Source organism: Pseudonaja textilis, chromosome 1 (assembly GCF_049901715.1).
Source record: "Pseudonaja textilis isolate UNSWEBS1 chromosome 1, rPseTex1.2, whole genome shotgun sequence".
Classification (NCBI taxonomy): domain Eukaryota; kingdom Metazoa; phylum Chordata; class Lepidosauria; order Squamata; family Elapidae; genus Pseudonaja; species Pseudonaja textilis.
The window spans coordinates 179,563,420-179,583,170 of NC_141990.1; the positions used below are offsets into that span (position 1 = coordinate 179,563,420).

Below are 19,751 nucleotides of genomic sequence, written 5' to 3' on the forward strand. Positions count from 1 at the left end.
CAGGCAGGAGCTCGTTTTACCAGTTCTCCAATTACCGGAATGGTAATGAACCGGTAGAATCCCACCCCTGAATTGCGAGGGGCCCACCTCCAGCGCCCCCCTGGCACCTCTTAGTGCCCCCCTGCTGGCCCCTTGCCTCTTAGAGCCCCCTAAGGCATCCCACCGCCCCCCAGGAGGGAGGTACTGCCCACTTTGGGAACCACTGCCCTGAAGGAATAGCAGACAGCTTACTGAAATCACTATGGTATGGGTTTTATTGTTTTATAATACCTGAAGTCTTTCAAAATCATCTTTTAACCAGAAATGATTCCAAATTATTTGTAAACCTGGGGCTTCAAAACAGAATTAAATAATACAGGAACATCTTAGAATTACTTATCCTAAATGTAGAATTTGGACTACTTGGCAGATTTTGATTTTTTTTTAATGTAAAAAAAACACAGAAAATTAAAAAGGGTATCAGAAAATGATTGCATGAATCAATTTCATGATGCTACATAAAACTGGATATATGGGATCTGGTAAATGGGATCTATGATCTTCCATACAACCAAAGTACATCTTTCCAGATGAAAGTTTCCATAAAATGGACAGCAAGTCCTTAACCACATCATGGCGACAGTGAGCTCCTCTTCTTTACAGAAGTTATCCCTAAATAGTCAATTGAAGTAGATCTGTCAGTATTTCACTTAATGTTTCGTGCTGTTCATATCTCCAGCTTAGAAAAGGTGAAAAAAATCTTCAGAAACTGGTGAGTACCTTGGGAAAGTCCAGTTAAGAAGTTCAAGAGCAGGGCTTCAGTTTATGTTCATGTTCTCTAGATAGATGTAGTTGTTACAAGTTTGCGAGTAGTGGAGGAGCTCAAGTTGTACCAATAAAAAATAAAATAAAAACAAAACAACCCCCTATCTCTTCACTTTGCCTTTTGGACATAGTAAGCAAAATTGTGACACTAAAATACATTAGTCAGTGCACCTGTATTAGTCACAAATGTGAACGTGATTAATATGAGGGAAACAAACATGTCACTTTCAGTTCCCAGTTAATTTTGCCAATAGCAAAAAAGGCATTTGCTATGCAGTCCTCAAGGATCAAAATGCATATTTCTAAAAGAAGTTGTCAATCATTCTAAATGTTTTGGTAAAAGGCACAGTGAAAATACTGCTTAAGCTTCTGAGGTCCCTTCTCCATTTTCATGAGGTTGCAGCTGTTCTCTTTCTTGTTCTTCCTGAGGTGGCCGCACACGTTTGAAGAAACCCACCTATAATGTAGAGAAGACATTATATAACAGGAAGTGGGATAATGTCAGGTGCAAGCAACCAGAATAACTCCATGAATAGACCAAAGCAGTTTCTTTATTGTTGGTAAAGAACCTTTGTTGTCGATACATATAAAGCCTATTTATAAGAATCTCACCAGATTGACTGCATTCTCTCAAGAACCTATAGATAAAAGCTTTAATAGTCTTGCCTCTGCCATTTCCTCCCATGAAGCAGCACTGTGCTGGGACTCCTTTTTATTCCTTCCTCTCCTTTAGTTGATGATTCCACCAGAGATATAGCAATTAATACCAAACTTTTGTTTCCATGTAAAGCTTGAGGCTAGTGAGCATGTTGATTAATGGTATTATATCAGATACATTGGAAAGATCTGAAGTACCGTACAAGTATAATCCTCTCACACAGAACATGCATATTTGTATTAATTTATGCACGCCGATTTCTATCATTTCCACAGGAAACCTTCAAGCAATAGTTTCAGCCAAGAGATTTCAGTTTAATTTTCAGCTTTCTCTTCTTCCCAGGAAAAACTGGCAAATGGCCATGGACAATATTTTAAAAATATTTCAATCTTGTCTGCAAGTTGAAATGTTCCACCTTTGCAGTCACTGATCTGCTCTCCTTGCTGGCAGGATAAAAATAGGGATGAAGACACATTCCCTTTCTCCCTCCCTCCCTCCTTCTCTCTTACACACACACACACACACACACACACACACACACACACACACACACACACACACACACACCCCTCTTTTTAAGCAATGGAAAGGAAAAGAGTCCCACTGTTATTTATTTATTTTAGACGTCTTATAGGACTACCTATCTTACATGCAGTCATTCTGAGTGGCTCACAAAACCACAACAAAAGAACCATACAATCAGCATCAAAATAACTCTAGTTGCTCCCAAATATGAATCCCTCAAACCTGAACATTCACCTTTACTGAGCTCCAGTCACACCTTAGCTCATAACTTGGGGGAAGAGCCAGATCTTTCAGGCCTTTTGGAAAGCTAGAAAGGTAGGGTCCTACTGGAACTCCACAGGGCAGGCAGGGGCAGGCATGGAGAAAGCATGCTTTGTAGGCTCCATAGTGTAATTGAACATTACCTCAACTGTCCTTGATATTTCCAGAAGGGCCAAAAAGTCAGAGAGAGGCTGCCCCTTAATAATCAGGCTTTATGCTATGAAGGTCTTTATAGGTAATAGGCAGCATCTTGAACTGCACCCATTACCTTTTGAGGAGACTTTCCAAAAAGTGAGTTTTCTCAATCACAAGGAGAACCCATCTATTTATTTCAGTCTAACAAAGCCAATACTCCCCCAGTTCATAGTTACAGAACTTTCAGGTCTCTACGCTCGATTAAAATGAGAGATTATTTCAAACATTTAGTTTATTTTTAATGAAAATGAACAGGATTTCCGTAATACTCACTTACCTTGTGCATTATAAAAACTAGAAGGGCCAAAAGTAATAATCCTGCTAAGACAGCCAGTATGATTACCCATGCTTGCACTGTTATTGGTGCTGGCTGAATACCCCACAAGATGTTTGTGGTAACCTAAAAAAGAAAGAAATGTCAACATATTTTACTGAAAAATGATAACCAGGTCAGATAAACCAGGTGAGGGATAACCAGGTCAGATAAACCAGGTCAGGGATATAAATAGTAACTTCATAACATGGTACAAGATTTTTACCACCATCTGATAGGCTGAACTACATATTCCACAATGAAGGTCGTAGAAGAAAGTTTAATTGGTTTATGATTGAAAACCTAAATATGGATGTTCTCTCTGCTGCAAGAGAATCTGTAAAGTCAAACTTTCTAAAACATTTCATAGAAATAAAAAAGTATGTTTCTAGCCCTTAAGACAACAAGGATATGGAATTCAGAAGGTAGGGAGACACAACTTGAACAAAGGGATGGAGACAGAGCCTCAGGGCTACTTATCTCCTACTATGCCTTCTGCTTGAGATACTCCATCCAGCTGAAAGTCAAATGCACAGGAGTATCTTAAAATGTTTGTGCATGGTATTATAAAAGTCAAAGCAGAAGGCCTTTAAAGCACAATGTTTTCTGGCTTAATTTTATTGGCTTCTATGGAACTAAATTAAATCCAGTCCATATTTGCCAAGTGAAGACCGTTCTAAACTGTGCTATCAGATAAGACTGTCTAGTCACAACTAGATTATTTTTATAAATAGGAAACCTAAACAAGTGTTATTGCGCATGTAAACAGCTGCTCCCCTCCACCCCTAACAAGTCCAAATTGAGTCCAAATTGGACAGCAGTCTTTAGATCACGTCCAAAGCTCTTTAAAAGGCTCAAATTTAATAAACACTTAAGCAGCATGTAATCAGGTGGTATAAATCTGACTACCAACTGTGTAATATTGCCTAGCAAAAACAGCAGAAGCTGATCAGATTATTGTTTCATTTCATATTAATTACACTGACAATGTTAAAACTACTTTTGATTATCAAACAGCTTACTATTGTAGAATTGTGGACATCTTCAGGAAAAGAAAGATTCTTGTAGGGGAATTCAATGACATTGAAAGAAGCTGATGACTTGAGAGAATAGGAGTGGTTTTGGTTTTCTTTCTGTCATGGGAATAATTACAGAGAAATGTTTTATTAGAATTAGTTATTATCTGTACTCAGGAGCAGAGTGAAACTGCAGGAATAGTACCACATACTTACACTCATGAAAGTCTGAGCCCAAAGGCGAGATTTCAAATAGAGAATTGCAGTTTTTCCCCTCTCTAGGCGACCAACTTGGCAAAATATTTTTAAACAATCTGCATTTCCACAACCCTGGCATTTAAAAAGAAGGAGGATGAAAAGAACAGTTGGTTTTATTTAATTACTCAGCTACTTGTTAGATTTAATTTACAGATTGTTATTTTCTAGCCCAAGAGTTGGTAATACAACCACACAATCACACAAAGTTCTATGCAGAAAAGGAGCAGAATTTCAATTGCATGGTTGTGGTTGCTATCATGACTTTTTGACCCATGGATGCTCTGGTAATATTCATAAAATTATATTGTACAGCATATTGTACATTTCCTTCTTAACAAATTTACTGTGGGAATAAAGATGGAGATATAATTGAAAGAAAATATCAGAATTTTAAATAGGCTTTTCTGGCTTCTGCACCTCTGTATTATTTGATTTGTAAATCAGGATTGTAATTCCAAAAATTATGTTTTATATTTTAGTTGATATCCATATGATGCGATCTTATGCCTGTATTACTTCAAGCAAAATCAAGTAAAAGGGAACAAAAGTATCTCTTTTCACTGCTCTTCCTTTTACCATACCTTTATAATGAAGCACTTTTAAAAATATGGTGCCATTACCCTTGAAATAAAGAAGCCCTTAGTACATCCTTTTAAGAACTCTAGTGTTCCCAAGAAGGTCTGGAAAAATGGTTTTTAGATAAAAAATTATTCAGCTGCCAAATCAGTTGCAGCAGCTTGCACATCACTCATCAAAGCAGCATGAAGTGCAGTGAGGAGGCAGCATTAAATCATCCCTACTAAGGGCCATTGAGATCCAACTTTTCTGATGCTGCAATGACTGGCGTATTGTAATAAGAACTTCTTCATGGACTTCCAGTTTGGGCTTCTTCGGCGACAGACCGAAATCCGCAATTGTGCGTGGTTTCGATCCATGTTCGCTGCCGGAGTACCCCGAGCCGGCTGGATTCGGGGCTAAGCCATCCTGTTGAGGTGGTGAAGAGGGGGGAAACCACCAGCAAGGTCAAGGAGAGCTGCATCTCTCCTCCCCAGCTGGCCATTACTCTCTTTCCTGAAGGCAGTTGCAGAGCTGGTCAGAAATGACCACCTCAAAGTAGAACCCGACTGGAAAAGATTGTGCAGGAGGAAGATAAGAAGAGAAAGCTTTGACTGATGGGTTGAACTGAAAAAGCAACAACATAAGGTACCTTGGTATTTGAACTATAAAGAATAACATTGTTCCCAAAGAAGATTTCTGAAGCGGCGAAGGAGAGAGAGAAGGGAAAAGATTTGGTTTTTTTTTTCTTTCCCCATACTGACAGCTAAGAGATTTAAATAAGAAATTGAAAAAAATTCACTTTGACATTAATAGGCATTCAAGCTGAAAAAAAGTCAAAGGGATAATAAAGATTTATTGGATATTTAAAAACTTTTAAAAGAAGGAAAGGAGAGAAAAGGAAAAAACAAAAGGCTGAGATCTGGAAAATTGGAGACCACCTGGAAGTAAAAGGAATTAACAATGAAACCTTAACAAGATTCCTAAAAAAATACATTCTAACTGAAACTTTGTAACAAGATAATAGAACCCCAGGAAGAGAAAGTGGAAAAAAGAAACAAAAAGAAACAGCCTTGGATTACTTGGTGATTTTTTGATTTTTGGTTATTGGATTTTAATGATTAAAATCAATTGGGTGGTTATTTAAAAGTGTTTAAAATGGCATTACTCTTGGAAGAACTGAAAATGGAACTTAAAAAACAGAAAGAAGATGCACAAGAAGGAAGAGGTTTTTTGGGCTTCGTATTTCAATTTTTAGAAATGGAGATCTTGAACTATGAGAAACAACAAGAAATGCTTGAAGAGCAAGAAGGGCGGGACAAAGAAGAAGCCATCTTTAATGATCAAGTAATTCTATGTGGGGGGGAAAAAGGAAAGGGGGGAAAGAAAGTGAAAAATTTAAGATTTAAAAAAACAACAACAAAAAGAATAGTTTGAAAAGCAATTACAATATAAGGAAGAAACAGGAGAGAGCATTACAGAAGAGAGAATTAGAATTAGAGAGACAAGGGGTCAAAAAGGGGATGGAAAAGAGGAGCAGGAAGAAGAAAAGGAAAAGAAGTCATAAAGGACAGAAATAGGATATAGAGAAACAGATAAAACGTACAAGGATTAAAGGTATAAGCCTATTTAGAAGACATAGGGGTGAAAATTTAATTGAATGAGAGGATTCTGCAAGGGTACATAAGATAGCATTGTTATATTAGAAATAGAAATGAATTTAGAAAATATGAAACAAGTGTGATTAAAGTGATAGATAAAATACTTATTGTAATGTAATGGAATGTTTGTTAATAAATAAATGAAATGAAATGAAGAGAATGAGAGAATGAAATTAGGAAAGGATGGGAACATTTTAATTGTTATTAATGATTTATAAAAATTTAAGTGAAGAGAAATATGAAAGAAATATGGGGAAAAATATAGAAATATTACAAGTGTTCCTAAGGAAGTATGATATTTAATTGAAAAGAAATCTTTTTTTTATATATATAAATTTTATTGAATTTACAATTAAAAAAATAACATAACAACATTACATAAGAAACAGAGAGAGAAAAAGAAGAAAGAAAGAAGAGAAAGAGAGAGGAAAAGAAAAACAAAAACGAAAACGCTCGGTCTTGCGACCGAAAAAGGAGAAAAAGAAGTATAAAAGAGAGAAAAAAAACAAAGAGACGGAAGAAAAAAGAAAATACGTTAAAACCAGACAGATATTCTTTTTGACAGTCTACAAGATCCAATTCTCCTACCTTACTTTAAATATACACATCTTATCACTATTTATGGTTATTTATGCTTATTTATGCTCACTGAACAGTTTATCTCTGATATAACCAATTATACCACGCATTCCAATTATTATCAAATGCTGAAGACTCTTTATTTTTAAGAGCTTATGGTTAAATTGTCCATTTCGCGCAGTCACATATTTTCTGAATGACCAATTGATCTGTAGGTAAACGGGATGATTTCCAGCACTGGGCAAATGCTAATCTGGCCGCAGTTAGAATATGAATTATTATATATTTCGTCTTTTTAGGAAAATGTTTATCAGAGATCCCTAGTAGGAAGAACTCTGGTTTGTATTCAATTTGTTCTTTGGTTATCTCCTCCAGCCATTTTCTAATTTTTTGCCAGTATTTCTGGGCTTCTTTACAGGTCCACCACATATGAAAGTAGGTTCCTCTATGTTTTTACATTTCCAACATTTTGGACTAGAGTTTGGGTTCATTTTCGCAACCTCGAAGGGGGTAAGTGCCATCTATATAACATTTTATACATATTTTCTTTGTACGCCGCAGATTTCGTAATCTTAATGATTCTATTCCAGATCTTTTCCCATTCTGTTAATGTAATGCTTCTTCCAATATTCCTACTCCACATTATCATGTTCCCTTTCACTATCTCTTGCTCTAATTCTACCTCCAATAAATATTTATAAAATTTAGAGATATTCTTTTTATTTGATCCTAATAAGATTTTATCTAAGTGTTGTAATTTGCTATAGATTCCAAACTCTTTGATATCTTGTTTGTATCTACTATGGATTTGTATATATAACCACTGATCAATTTTAAATCCCTGTTCCTGTAAGTCCTGTCGAGTTCTTAATTTTCCTAAAGGATCTAATAAATCTTTATATTTAGTCGTTTTTGTTATATCCAAATTGTTGGGATGAACCATTGCCTCCATTGTTGAAAGCCAAATCGGAATTTTTAAATAATGTTTTTTACATATTTTTTTCCAATTAGTTAATAGTGAATCTCTAATAAGATGTATATGAAAGTACGCCTATTTAGTTTTCCCCACATCCCATAGAAATGCGTGCCATCCTCTCTGAAGGTCGTGCCCTTCCAAGGCTAGAGTTCTTTTATTCCGTAAATTGACCCAGTCTTTTAACCATAATAAGTTGGCTGCCCAATAATATAATTCCCAGTTTGGAAGCGCTAGCCCACCTCTACTTTTTGCATCTTGTAAGGCCTTAATACTGATTCTAGCTTTTTTCCCTTGCCAAATAAATTTAAGAGTTACCTTATTTATATCATCAAAAATTTTTGGTAATTTTATTGGGATTGTCTGGAATAAGTAAAGGAGTTTTGGTAAAATGTTCATTTTGATTGTGGCAATCCTGCCCAGTAAAGAAAGCTGCAACTTATTCCAAGATTCTAGATCTTTCTTAATTTGCTGTAACAGTTTATCATAATTATTCTCTTTGAGTGATTTACTATGTGGTGTTAACCATATGCCTAAATATTTGACCTTTTTTGTTGCCTGTATCCCCATGGTTTTTTCTAATTCTTTCCTCTGGTTCTCTGTTAGATTTTTAGTCAGTAATTTCGTCTTATTTCTGTTAATCTTTAATCCTGCTACTGAACCATATTGTTCTAGTTCTTTTATTAGATTATGTCCTTTATCCATGGGATCCTCTAGGAAGAAAACCATATCGTCTGCAAACGCCTGTAATTTATATTCCTCTGCTTTGACCCTAACCCCTTGGATTTCAGAATTTTGTCTTATCCACGTTAACAATGATTCTAAAGCAAATATAAATAAGAGGGGTGAGAGAGGGCAACCCTGTCTAACGCCCTTTTCAATGCTTAGTGGGCCTGTTTGTTCACCATTAATTAGTATATTGGCTTGTTGGGTATTGTAAATTGTTGTGATAATATTCTCGAATTTAGTGCCCAGATTCATGTTACAGATTTTTTGTATTAAAAAGTGCCAATGTAAGTTATCGAATGCTTTCTCCGCATCTAGAAACATGAGTGTAAATTGTTTCTCTGGATGAGCTTCATAATATTCTAAGACGTCAATAACGGTTCTTAAATTGTTTTTAATTTGGCGGAATGGAAGGAAGCCATTTTGGTCTTCATGAATGTATAAATTTAAAACTTGTTTTACTCTATTCGCAATAATTGAGGTAAATAATTTATAATCGGCGCTTAAAAGTGAGATTGGTCTATAATTGTTGATATATCTGGCATCCACATCCTCCTTCGAATTAACCCAATCAACGCCTCCCTCCATGAGTCTGGCATTTTGGCAGCCAAAAGTACTTCGTTAAACACTTCCAGCATCAGAGGCCCTACTAAATCTATTGTGGCTTTATACAATTCTACTGGAATCCCATCTGGACCAGGGGATTTATTATTACATTGATTTTCCATTGCAGATTTTAACTCAGACCATGTAATATCCTTATTTAGTAATTCTTTGTCTCCTTCCCTATTGTTTTATCATTCGTATTCTCCAGATAAGTTCTTATTTTATCCTCATTGATTTCTTCTTTTTATATAATCTTTGGAAATAGTTTAATATAATATCCTTTTTCTTCTCAATCTCATGTTGTGGGATGCCTTTCTCGTCTATTAATTGGTGTATCAATCTCTTTTCTTTTTCTTTTTAAGTTTATAAGATAGCCATCTTCCTGGTTTATTGGCGTGTTCAAAATAATTTTGTTTGGACCTTCTCAAGCTAACTTCTATTTTATCTTGTTCAATTAAATTCAGCTTATGTTTGGCTAGTATTAACTGATTTTGTAGTCCTTGGGTCTTAGGGGTTTTTTGTAATTGCATTTCTAAGTCTTGGATTTGTTGTTGTAACGCGTTTTGTTGGGCATAAATTCTCTTGTTTCTCATAGCATTATAGGAAATTGTTGTGCCTCTTATAATTGCTTTCATAGTATCCCAAATGTTCTGTTTTGAAGTTGTTTCATTATTATTATCTTTTAAAAAATAGTTTAGCTCCTCTTTCAGTTTATTAATATACTCTTCTTCGTTTACAATTTGGTTATTTAGTGTCCATCTTTTTTTTATTCGTCTCCTATCTCTCCAAATTAGCTGTATTGGGTTATGATCAGCCCATTCATTCGGTAGGATTTTGATTTCTTTTATTTCATTAGCCAAGTCCAAATCCATCCAAGCCATATCTATTCTGGTCCAAGTCTTATGTGGGTTAGAATAATATGTAAATTGTTTTCCTTCAAGATTCCGTTCCCTCCATAGATCTTTTAAATTTAACTCTCTCAACATTTCCTTACATGCCGCAGAAAGTTCCCTTTTCCCCTTCTTAAAGATGTTAATTAATATTAATGGAAGATTGTAACTAACAATGGTTGAGCCAAATTGGAATAGAATGAGTATTTTATGTATTATTATATATATATATATATATATATATATATATATATATATATATATATATATATATATATATATATATATATATATATAATCTTTAAGAACTTAGTGTGTATTTTAAGAATGTACCAAGCAGAATTCGACTGGCGAAAGTTATGTGTTATAAAATAGAAGTTAGATATTGAATGTTATAACTGTAAGGGCATAAATTGAAGTTTAAATAAGATCTGAATGGACAAAAATTAAAAGATACAAAAGTGTCATACTCCAATCAGTAACTACGGGGGAAAACTTGTTTAATGAGAAAAGAAAATAAGAAATTGAAACAGGACAGACAAAAGTATAAACATAATGATTAGAAAGATATTGAAACTTAGAAAAAGATGTAATTGAACTTAGAAAGGAATGAGATAATTAAAAACAAGGTTGAGAAAACTAAGGGAAGGGAAAAATCACTGAGAAAATGCCAAAATAGTAATAAGATATGGAATAGAATACAAAGATGAATATGAAATGAAGTTTGTGTCTGTATGGAAAAGTGACAACCCAGGATCATGCTATTCTCAAAAAAAGATATTTTATTTGTATTATTTTTTGTGAAAACCCAAATAATTTTTTTTACAAAAAAACAAAAGAGAACTTCTCCTTATGCAGGCTATACTTCAACCTGCCCCTGTTGGAGAATATACCATAAGGAGAAATGATGAGCTGGATGCAACAGAAAAAGGAGTTCCTTCAAGCCACTTTTTTTCCATTAGGAGTCACAATTAAGAAAGTTTTCAAACAACCATTCCTAGCTGCAGCTCCTGAACTTTTCTATTTCAATCTTGATTCAAGGATTAACAATTCAGAGGCTGATTTTCCATTGGGTTAATAATACTATAACAACAAAAAATATATACACTAAAGTTGAAATTGGTTTGAACAACTTAAAATTCAAAATGTATTGCTTGAAAGAGTGAATAACAGAGTGAAGACAAAGGTTTGCTTTCTGATTCGGTTTTTCTACTGTTTAGAGCTGCCTGCATATATTCCATGTATTGCTTTCAGGTATATTTCAGGTATATTCTAATTTATATTTCTAATTTATTATGATTCTAATTTATATTTCTACCAACTAAATTTGCAAGATTCTTAAGTCATTGGATTTAATTTAATTATTCAGAGACACTCTGTTCTACTCTATTCATACCTGAAACATCTCTTAACTAAAGGGAAATGTCTGTTGAAGAAGTGAAATGTTTTGAACATACCACATTTTATTAATCTCTCATCAATATTGACATTTTGAATATACATTGAAAAACATCCAGACAATTTCAATTCCACTTGGGAGTCTGAAAAGATTGAAATAGTTTAAACATTCTACAGAGATAGAGAAGAAGATGGAGTTGAAGACAGAGACAAGGCAGAGAGACAGGCAGGCAGAGAGGTAAGCAAGGAGGCAGATAGATTCCCTATGGGTCTTTACAGAGAAAATAAGCTGTTCAATCAGTAAAGTCTAGGGCTCAGAGAAAAAGAGAAAACTAAAGAAGAAGCAACTGCACTATCAAGTTCCTCAGCAAGTAGCCCTTATTTTTGTCTTACTTTTATCCATAGCCCATACTCTTACAAATTAGGGCAATAAATTGATTTCAGCATTTGCTTCACAGAATACTTCTAAACATCTGGTCCTTCTTCTAAAATATTGACAAGGAACTGTTTGCAAAGCAGTTAGCACAAAGATTTTACCAAAGTTTGTACATCTTCCTCTGGAACACTTAGATCTCTCCGGTGGATTTGATGATTGCGGATATCTTCTCCAGTAAGTGTTTCATTCCTTTCATCTTGCTGCGAAGTTGATACCTGTTATAATCAAGATAGGCTTGACTACTAGCACATTTTCTGAACAAACTCCCAATGCTGTTAATCCACATTAATTTTTTTATATAATCATGTGTGATCCACTGGAACATGCTGTGTGCCTTGTTCTCTTACCCACCTACAACATCAAAGACTCAATGTCAATGAGGAAGCCATTCACTGGGATGAATGAAATCAATGCATACAGTGCTTAGAATGCAGTACTGCACACTACCTCTGGTGACTGCCGGCTGCCTGGAATTTGGCAGTTCGAATCTCACCAAGCTCAAGATTACCTCAGCCTTCCATCCTTCCAAAGTGGGTAAAATGAGGACCCAGATTGTTGGGGGCAATATGTTGACCCTGTAAACCGCTTAGAGGGTTGTAAAGCACTGTAAAGTGGTATATAAATCTATGTACTATTGCTATTGCCATTGCTATAACCCCAAAATGATAAACAACATAGACAATGTTGAGGAATATCTATAAAGTCACATAATATTTCATACATTAACCCTATAATATGGAAACCAACTGGTTGCAGATTTTCTTATGGAAATAAAGGGCTGCCACAATCTTTTTAACTATGGATTGAAGCTGCTTCTTCCAGCCATTTTCATAGGTCACACCAATGTGATCACTTCTATTTATCAACTTAGTACAGGTGGTTCTGCTATCTCATTAAAATATTTTCCCTCCTCTGTTGATGCCAAACATGCTTTATTGGTACAATTAGTGACAATAATCCTTATAGTTTAACACGTAGACAGATGGACAGGCTTGGTATTTAGAGAATCGGAACAGGCTTTCTTTTTACCTTAATTTTTAGTGGGTTAATCTCCATATCAGATGTACAGTTCATGGGTCCTTCAATTTCATATTTGATAATATATAAAAGGGTATTGTTGTTGTATTTATATGGCCACTGAAGATTGAGCATCAGCTTGCTGAAGGTACTTGGACCGTTGTTTCTGAGCTAACAAAGAAGTAGAAAATGAATCAGTTTAATAGGAACCACGTTCAATGAACCAGTCAGTTTCCAAAGCAGGCTTGCAGATTGTGACCCAGTTAGTAAAAAACAACCAGTCTCTGCATATAACTCCATGAAATATTTCATTTTACTCCTTGAAGCTGGTCAGCAACAAGCAAATCTCAAGACTTTTCTATGCTGTTTAGAAGTGCATAAACTGACTATGAATGGAGCTAGCTTAAGAAACCCTTTCGGGATTTCAACTCTTTCCCTCCTCTTTTGCCAGGATGATTGCCAGGCAAAATTATCATGGTTCTGATTGGCAGATTCCCTTGATTTTGATCCCTCCCACCCATACCATGAAAGCAGCTACCAAACATAATCTTTCAGAACACATCGATAAACCTTTTGCATGAGCCCATCTCTATTGATTCCTTCATGTACTTCACAGTTGGATGTATCTACCAGTGGACTGGCAAAAGAAATACCAATATTTTACAATTTGTGGGATAACTCTTGTCAATTTCGTTTAGTTAAAAACATTTAAAAGGTATATGTTTCACTTTCTTATTGGTGAACTAAAAAAAAGCCTAGCCTGGTACTATTTCACCAATGAACTATATAATGAAAACACTTGAGAATTTCATATTCTGACCATCTTTTTCCCTCTGTTTTTGGCTCTTTTTCTAACCATTTATTCACATCATGACCAGGTGGCTGAATGGGGCAGAAGTAACAGGGAGAAATGGTCACAGAAAAATAGCTTAATGATCCAATGGGGAAATGAAGGGAAAAACAATCAAACAGAGCAAGAGGATTTTTCAGAAGGAAGCTGACAGTTTGAAGCTTGGGACAAAATAACTGGGCAGGGCATTAACCAGTGACAAGGGAGACAGAATGTTCTTGATACAAGGCACAGTAACCACTTAAGACAAAATTTCATTTCCCTTCTTTTGAAATGAAATACAGAAGGAGAACTGGATTGCACTATTTGTGGCAGTGCAAATTAACAAACACTGATCATGGGGTTACTATGGAGTTGACTGGTTTTAGTAATCTGATAAATAAGTAAGCAAATAATTAATGCATAATATAAAACAATGGACAAAGGTTGATCCCTAGTAGGCTAAGGATGGATAGAAGATGACATGATACAGTCCTCCCCCTGAGAAATGGTAAGTGCCACATAAATATGGTTGATCATGCAGATCAACACATTGAATATAGTAATGTATGGGCTTCATTTAGCTTACTAGGGCCAAAATCAGCCTGGGATAGAGAAGGTTAGAAAGATGACCTTGATAATAGTAAACACATACGGCTGAAATATTGCACATATGTATTGAACTGGCTACGCTGGTTGGAGCATGCTGGGGTTGAAATCTAGTACTTCCAGAGGGCAAAAGGTTAAAGAAAGCAGGAGTAAAGGAGTGCCAGAAGAAGGTACTTGACTTTTCCTTTGGAAATCAGTAGACCACCCACAGAGTCATCTGGTCAGCTTATTGGTACAAGAGATAAAGATGAAAAAAAGCTTTCTGCATTTTCAAATCTATGATTATTATTTACTGTTCTGAGTGTCAACTTACCTCATAGATGTGTTGAACTAAAGGCCCTATGTCATCCTCTGTTTCTGGATTTTCTTTTGGTTGCCAGTTGGGAATTGGGAGGAAAATATGATCAGGAGAAGAAACCCTAAATTGGGTGAGGAACAAACAGAGATTAATGGACATGGTACAAGGACCAGAACCCTCAAATCAAGACTGAGGTTGGGAAAGGATCAGGACTCACCCTCTGATTTCTACAGCAGCTGAAATGGCCAGGTCCACTTGATACGAGCTCACTGGGCTTAGATTGTTGAACAAATTGGAGCTGTAAAAATAATGACCCAGTAACACTCAAGTTATGATATGCCATCAGATTTAGAAGTTTGGCTATACCAAATATGTAGTACTGAATACTATTCAGTAATGTTTTCCTGTCCCTTTTTTTTTTAATCTCTCACTCAAGGTTTTCAATATTTTAAAGTATTAAAAGTATCAATAATTAGTACCAGATAATCATATTTAATCATAGCAAAAACACATGCTGTAAGTATTCCTTACCTACGGATCTGTAGATCAAACTTGACAGAGGTATCCATTTCAGATTGTTGATGAACACTAAAATCAAGACCAGCTGAGAGCTTTAACACAAGAGAAAATATGTAGGTTTTAATAGGCAACATCCAGAAAGAGACTAAAGCTTGGATACTACCAGTAGCTCTGAATTAAAGTATGATGCTGTCTCTCTATCCCATTCCAGCAATCCCTATTCTATGGACGGGTTCCCCTTCTTTTTTCCAAAGACAGCAAACCAAGAGTTGAATTCATTCTTACCTTTGTTCCTGCTTTCATAGGATTTCCAAGGTCACAGACAACCACCCGAGTTTGATTCTCGGTCTTAAATGCACATGAAAGTCTTGCCAGAGCCTGCAATAAATGCAAATATTATTTTTTTCAAAATTAAATAGCCATGGTACAATTGTTCATTTGGTACACCAGGTAAAATGCTCATATACATCATAAAATAATCATGATACATAAAATAATAAACTGGCTTAATTTACTGGTAGTCAGATGCAACAGAAAAAAAATATGCATCTGCATTTTCTCCTGAAAGAGAGAATTAAGTTCGTAGTCTAAATTATTCATTTATACTTACATTTTTTCAAACAACTTTCAGTCATAATTTAATTACACAATTAGGCATATGATGCAAAATTCTCTAAAAATATATCATGTCATAATTTTGGGTTTAACAGACCTTCAGAAATAACAAATATCTTAAAACTGATCAAGAACTTCAAACTGATCAAAGGTATGAGGGAGAGGAGGGGGAGGTAGCCCCTGCCAGAAGAATCAGAGCAGCCACCCCCATAAATCAACCTGGGCTGGTGCAACAGGTAGCAGCAGCCCAGGGGCCCCCGGCGGGAGGAGTAATTGCCAGAAGGCATAGAACTCCAAAGGTGCCTCCATTGGAAGTAAAATATGGGGGGGGATCCCAAGGAGTTAGGATTCTTCCTGGCACAAGTCTGGAGCCATATGGAGGAATATGGAGGGGATTTTTCCTCAGAAGCAGCCAAAGTTAGATGTGTTACAAGGGCTCTGGAGGGAACAGCTGCAAAGTGGATGGTGACTTTGCATAGTGATAATGCTGCCCAGCTGATGAATTATGACCTGTTCATGACTGCACTGCAGGCCAGGAATGAAGACCCACTTGCTGAACGTAAGGCCAGAATTAGGATGAAGACCATAAATCAGGGGCGGAGATCAGTGGCCGACTACACCCAGGAATTTAGAGAGCTGGAGTGTCATATTTGAGGCTGGTTCTAGGGAGCCCTGATAGAAGCTTTTAAAGATGGGTTGAATGAAGATGTGTATCAAAGCTGTATTGCCAGAAAAGACCCCAGTGAGCTGCAGCTGTGGTACGTGCTGGCAGCAGAAATGGAAATTGATCTGACCCGAAACAGACGCCGGGGGGGGGGGTTGGTTGGAGCAAGTCCTCCCCCACCAGCCCTTGAGAAGCCTTAAAACCTCAAAAGGGAGGAATGGCGGCAAAACCCAAGACCACTGCATGCTTCCGATGTGGGAAGGAAGGTCACCAGGCTGCAGACTGCTGTGCCAAGCTAGAGCCAAAGGGGGCACCAGGAGGAGGAAGAAAACCTGAAAAAAACCCAGCAAAGCCTCGCAAAATAGCGCTTAAAGCAGAGGAGATTGTAGAGATCGCCCCTCCGGAAGGAGAGAAACTTGGAATTCCAACCTCTTCTGAAGACAGTGAATCTGAATCGGAAGACGACTCACTGGTAAGTCCAAACAAGGGAGGAGGGGATGATTGTGCATACGTACTGACCAACCCCCAGAAGAGGAGGGGCAATCTCAACCGAAACCTATGAATCCCACTGGGCTGGCCTCACTGGCACGAAGAATCTGAGGGGGGAGGACAAAATTCCAGAGGAATATTGGGACTTAAAGGAGGTATTCAGTGAAAAGGGCTCAGTCGAGCTCACCCCCCATCGCTCAACAGATTGCAGCATTGAAATTTTGTCAGGAGTGAAACTTCCAAAACCGAAACTGTACTCGATGACACCACGGGAGCTAGAAGAGCTGCAGTCATGTATCAATAAAAATTTGGAACATGGTTTCATCCAACCTGCTAGACCCCAAGTAGCAGCCCCAGTATTGTTCCGTGAGAAGATGGCTTTTTGTTTATGTGTGGACTATAGAAACCTCAACGCTATTTCGGTAGAGAACGTGTACCCCCTCCCCTTGATGAAGGATATGTTGGCCCACTTGGCCAAAGGAAATTTTTTACAAAACTCGACCTGAGAGAAGCATACTACTAAGTTTGAATTAAGGAAGGGGATGAATGGAAAACTGCTTTTAACTGTCCAATGGGCTGTTTCCAATTCAATGTTCTTCCATTTGGCCTACAGGGGGCCCCTGCAGTATTCATGCAAATGATCAATCAGGTGTTGCATGAACATTTATACAAAGGGGTGTTGGTTTATCTTGATGATATTCTTATCTACATGGAGAGTTGTGATGAATATGTGAAACTAGTGCAGTCAATCCTTGAAAAACTTCGAGCTGCTGAGCTGTATGCAAAGTTGTCCAAGTGTGAATTCCACCAGGAAAAAATTGACTATTTAGGTTATCGCATATCACATGATGGCATAGAAATGGATCCGGGGAAAGTTCGTGCTGTGTTAGAATGGGCCCCTCGTTGCACCAGGAAACAACTTCAAAGTTTCTTGGGATTTGTCAAGCCACTTATGAGAAGCTGAAACGACTGTTTGCTGCTGAACCAGTACTCAAGCACCCAGACATGGATGCTCCTTTTGTAATCCAAGCAGATGCGCGTGACGTAGCAGTTGGGGCGGTGTTACTACAAGCAAACAAGACGGGGACTCTGCAACCATGTGCATATACTTCCCGTAAACTAAATGAAACCGAAAGATGATGGGCCATCTGGGAAAAAGCTTTTGCAGTTCTCTGGGCTCTGTTAACCTGGAGGCATTTCTTAGGAGCAAAACACTCATTTGAGGTGTGGACGGATCATAAAAATTTGGTGGCTTTGAAAATGCCTTGGAAGCTGACTCCCAAGCAAGTTCGCTGGGCGCAGTACTTTAAGTGCTTTAATTTTTCATTGAAGTACATTCCAGGGGGAAGAACTTCATGGCGGATGCTTTATCTAGATTACCTCAATATAATAGTGCTCACCAAGAAGTAGTACGGCCTATTGTCCCAACCAAACAGTTGGCAGCTCCAGTGGTTACCAAAGCCCAGAAAAAGAAGGAAGTTGATCTGTCAAATGATTTAACTGCACAATTAAAAGAAGCTCTAAAACTTGATGATTGGTTCCTTGCTCACTCAAATAACTGTACGGTTAGAGATGGATTGGCATGGGTGGAGGCCAAATTATATGTGCCAGCAAAGCTGAGAAACCAAATATTACAGCAAGCTCATGACTCTAAAGCTGCTGGATATTTTGGATTCATGAAGACCTTACACTTGGTTAAAAGGCAATTTTGGTGGCCTACCTTGAAAGAGGACATTGAGACTTATGTGGCTAGCTGTCCTACCTGTGCCTCAGCCAAACGGCCTCCTGGTAAACCAGCAGGCTTACTACAAAATGTGGCCAGATCAACTGCTCCATGGAAGGAAATCTCTATGGATTTTATAGTGGAATTACCTGAAAGTGGGGGGAATACAGTTATTTGGGTGGTAACCAATTTGTTTTCCAAACAGATACATTTCCTACCTTGTCTGAAAATCCCATCTGCAAAAACGTTGGCTAAACTGTTTATTTTACATTATCTACAGGTTACATGGGGTTCCTGAACGCATAATCTCAGACGGGGTGTCCAGTTTACCTCCAACTTTTGGAAGGAGTTCCTGAAGTTATTGGGCTCCACCCAGGGCTTAAGCTCCGCCCACCACCCACAAACCAATGGGGCTTGTAGGAGGACTAACTTGGTATTGGAACAGTATCTTCGATGTTATCAGCAAGATGATTGGGCTGACCTATTGCTATTCGCTGAGGTGGCATATAACAATTTGGTACATAGTAGTACTGGGTTTACTCCATTTAAAGTGGCTTCGGGACAAGACTTTGTACCCATACCTGAATTTCCACAGGAGAAACCTAACATTCAGTCATTAGATTAATGGATAACACAGCTCCAGCTTACCTGGCCTTTTACCCGTAAAGCATTAAATGATGCTTATCAAGCCCATAAAAAATTTTCAGATAAAAAGAGAAGTCCACAAAAACCATATCAAGTTGGTGACAAGGTCTTTTTATCTACCAGATATTTGCAGACCACACAAAAGTAAAAAAACCTTGGACCTAAGTATGTTGGACCTTTCTCAATTGAACGAATTGTGAACCCTGTGGCAGTCCAACTGAAATTACCTAAAACCCTCCGACGGATCCACCCTGTTTTCCATGTTAGTTTATTAAAACCTGAACATACCTCCGACTTGAGACCAACTCAGGTCGATCCCCCTGTGCCATTGCTAATTGAAGATGAACAACATTTTGAAGTTAAAGAAATTTTGGATTCTCAAAAACAAAGGGGTTGACTCCAATATTTGATTGTTTGGAAACATTTTCCTCCTTCCCAGTCTGAATGGGTGAATGAGAAGGACGTTACATCTCCTAAGCTTATCAATGC

The 19,751-nt window shown here is 37.2% G+C and overlaps 1 protein-coding gene across 1 annotated transcript in view; it reads right to left on the reverse strand.

Annotated features, from left to right (window-relative positions):
• Window positions 1-236: 236 nt before the first annotated feature.
• Window positions 237-19,751, reverse strand: part of ITGAV (integrin subunit alpha V) — an 82,288-nt gene continuing 62,773 nt past the window's right edge. Inside the window, exons 21-30 of the mRNA XM_026696940.2 lie at window positions 15,412-15,504; window positions 15,139-15,218; window positions 14,825-14,905; window positions 14,623-14,728; window positions 12,884-13,042; window positions 11,956-12,069; window positions 3,989-4,102; window positions 3,779-3,889; window positions 2,721-2,843; window positions 237-1,261 (exon numbers count right to left, since the gene is read on the reverse strand). Of these exons, the coding sequence (XP_026552725.1) occupies window positions 1,166-1,261; window positions 2,721-2,843; window positions 3,779-3,889; window positions 3,989-4,102; window positions 11,956-12,069; window positions 12,884-13,042; window positions 14,623-14,728; window positions 14,825-14,905; window positions 15,139-15,218; window positions 15,412-15,504 (1,077 nt within the window). The 3' untranslated portion in view covers window positions 237-1,165. The remainder of the gene's footprint in view (window positions 1,262-2,720; window positions 2,844-3,778; window positions 3,890-3,988; window positions 4,103-11,955; window positions 12,070-12,883; window positions 13,043-14,622; window positions 14,729-14,824; window positions 14,906-15,138; window positions 15,219-15,411; window positions 15,505-19,751) is intronic.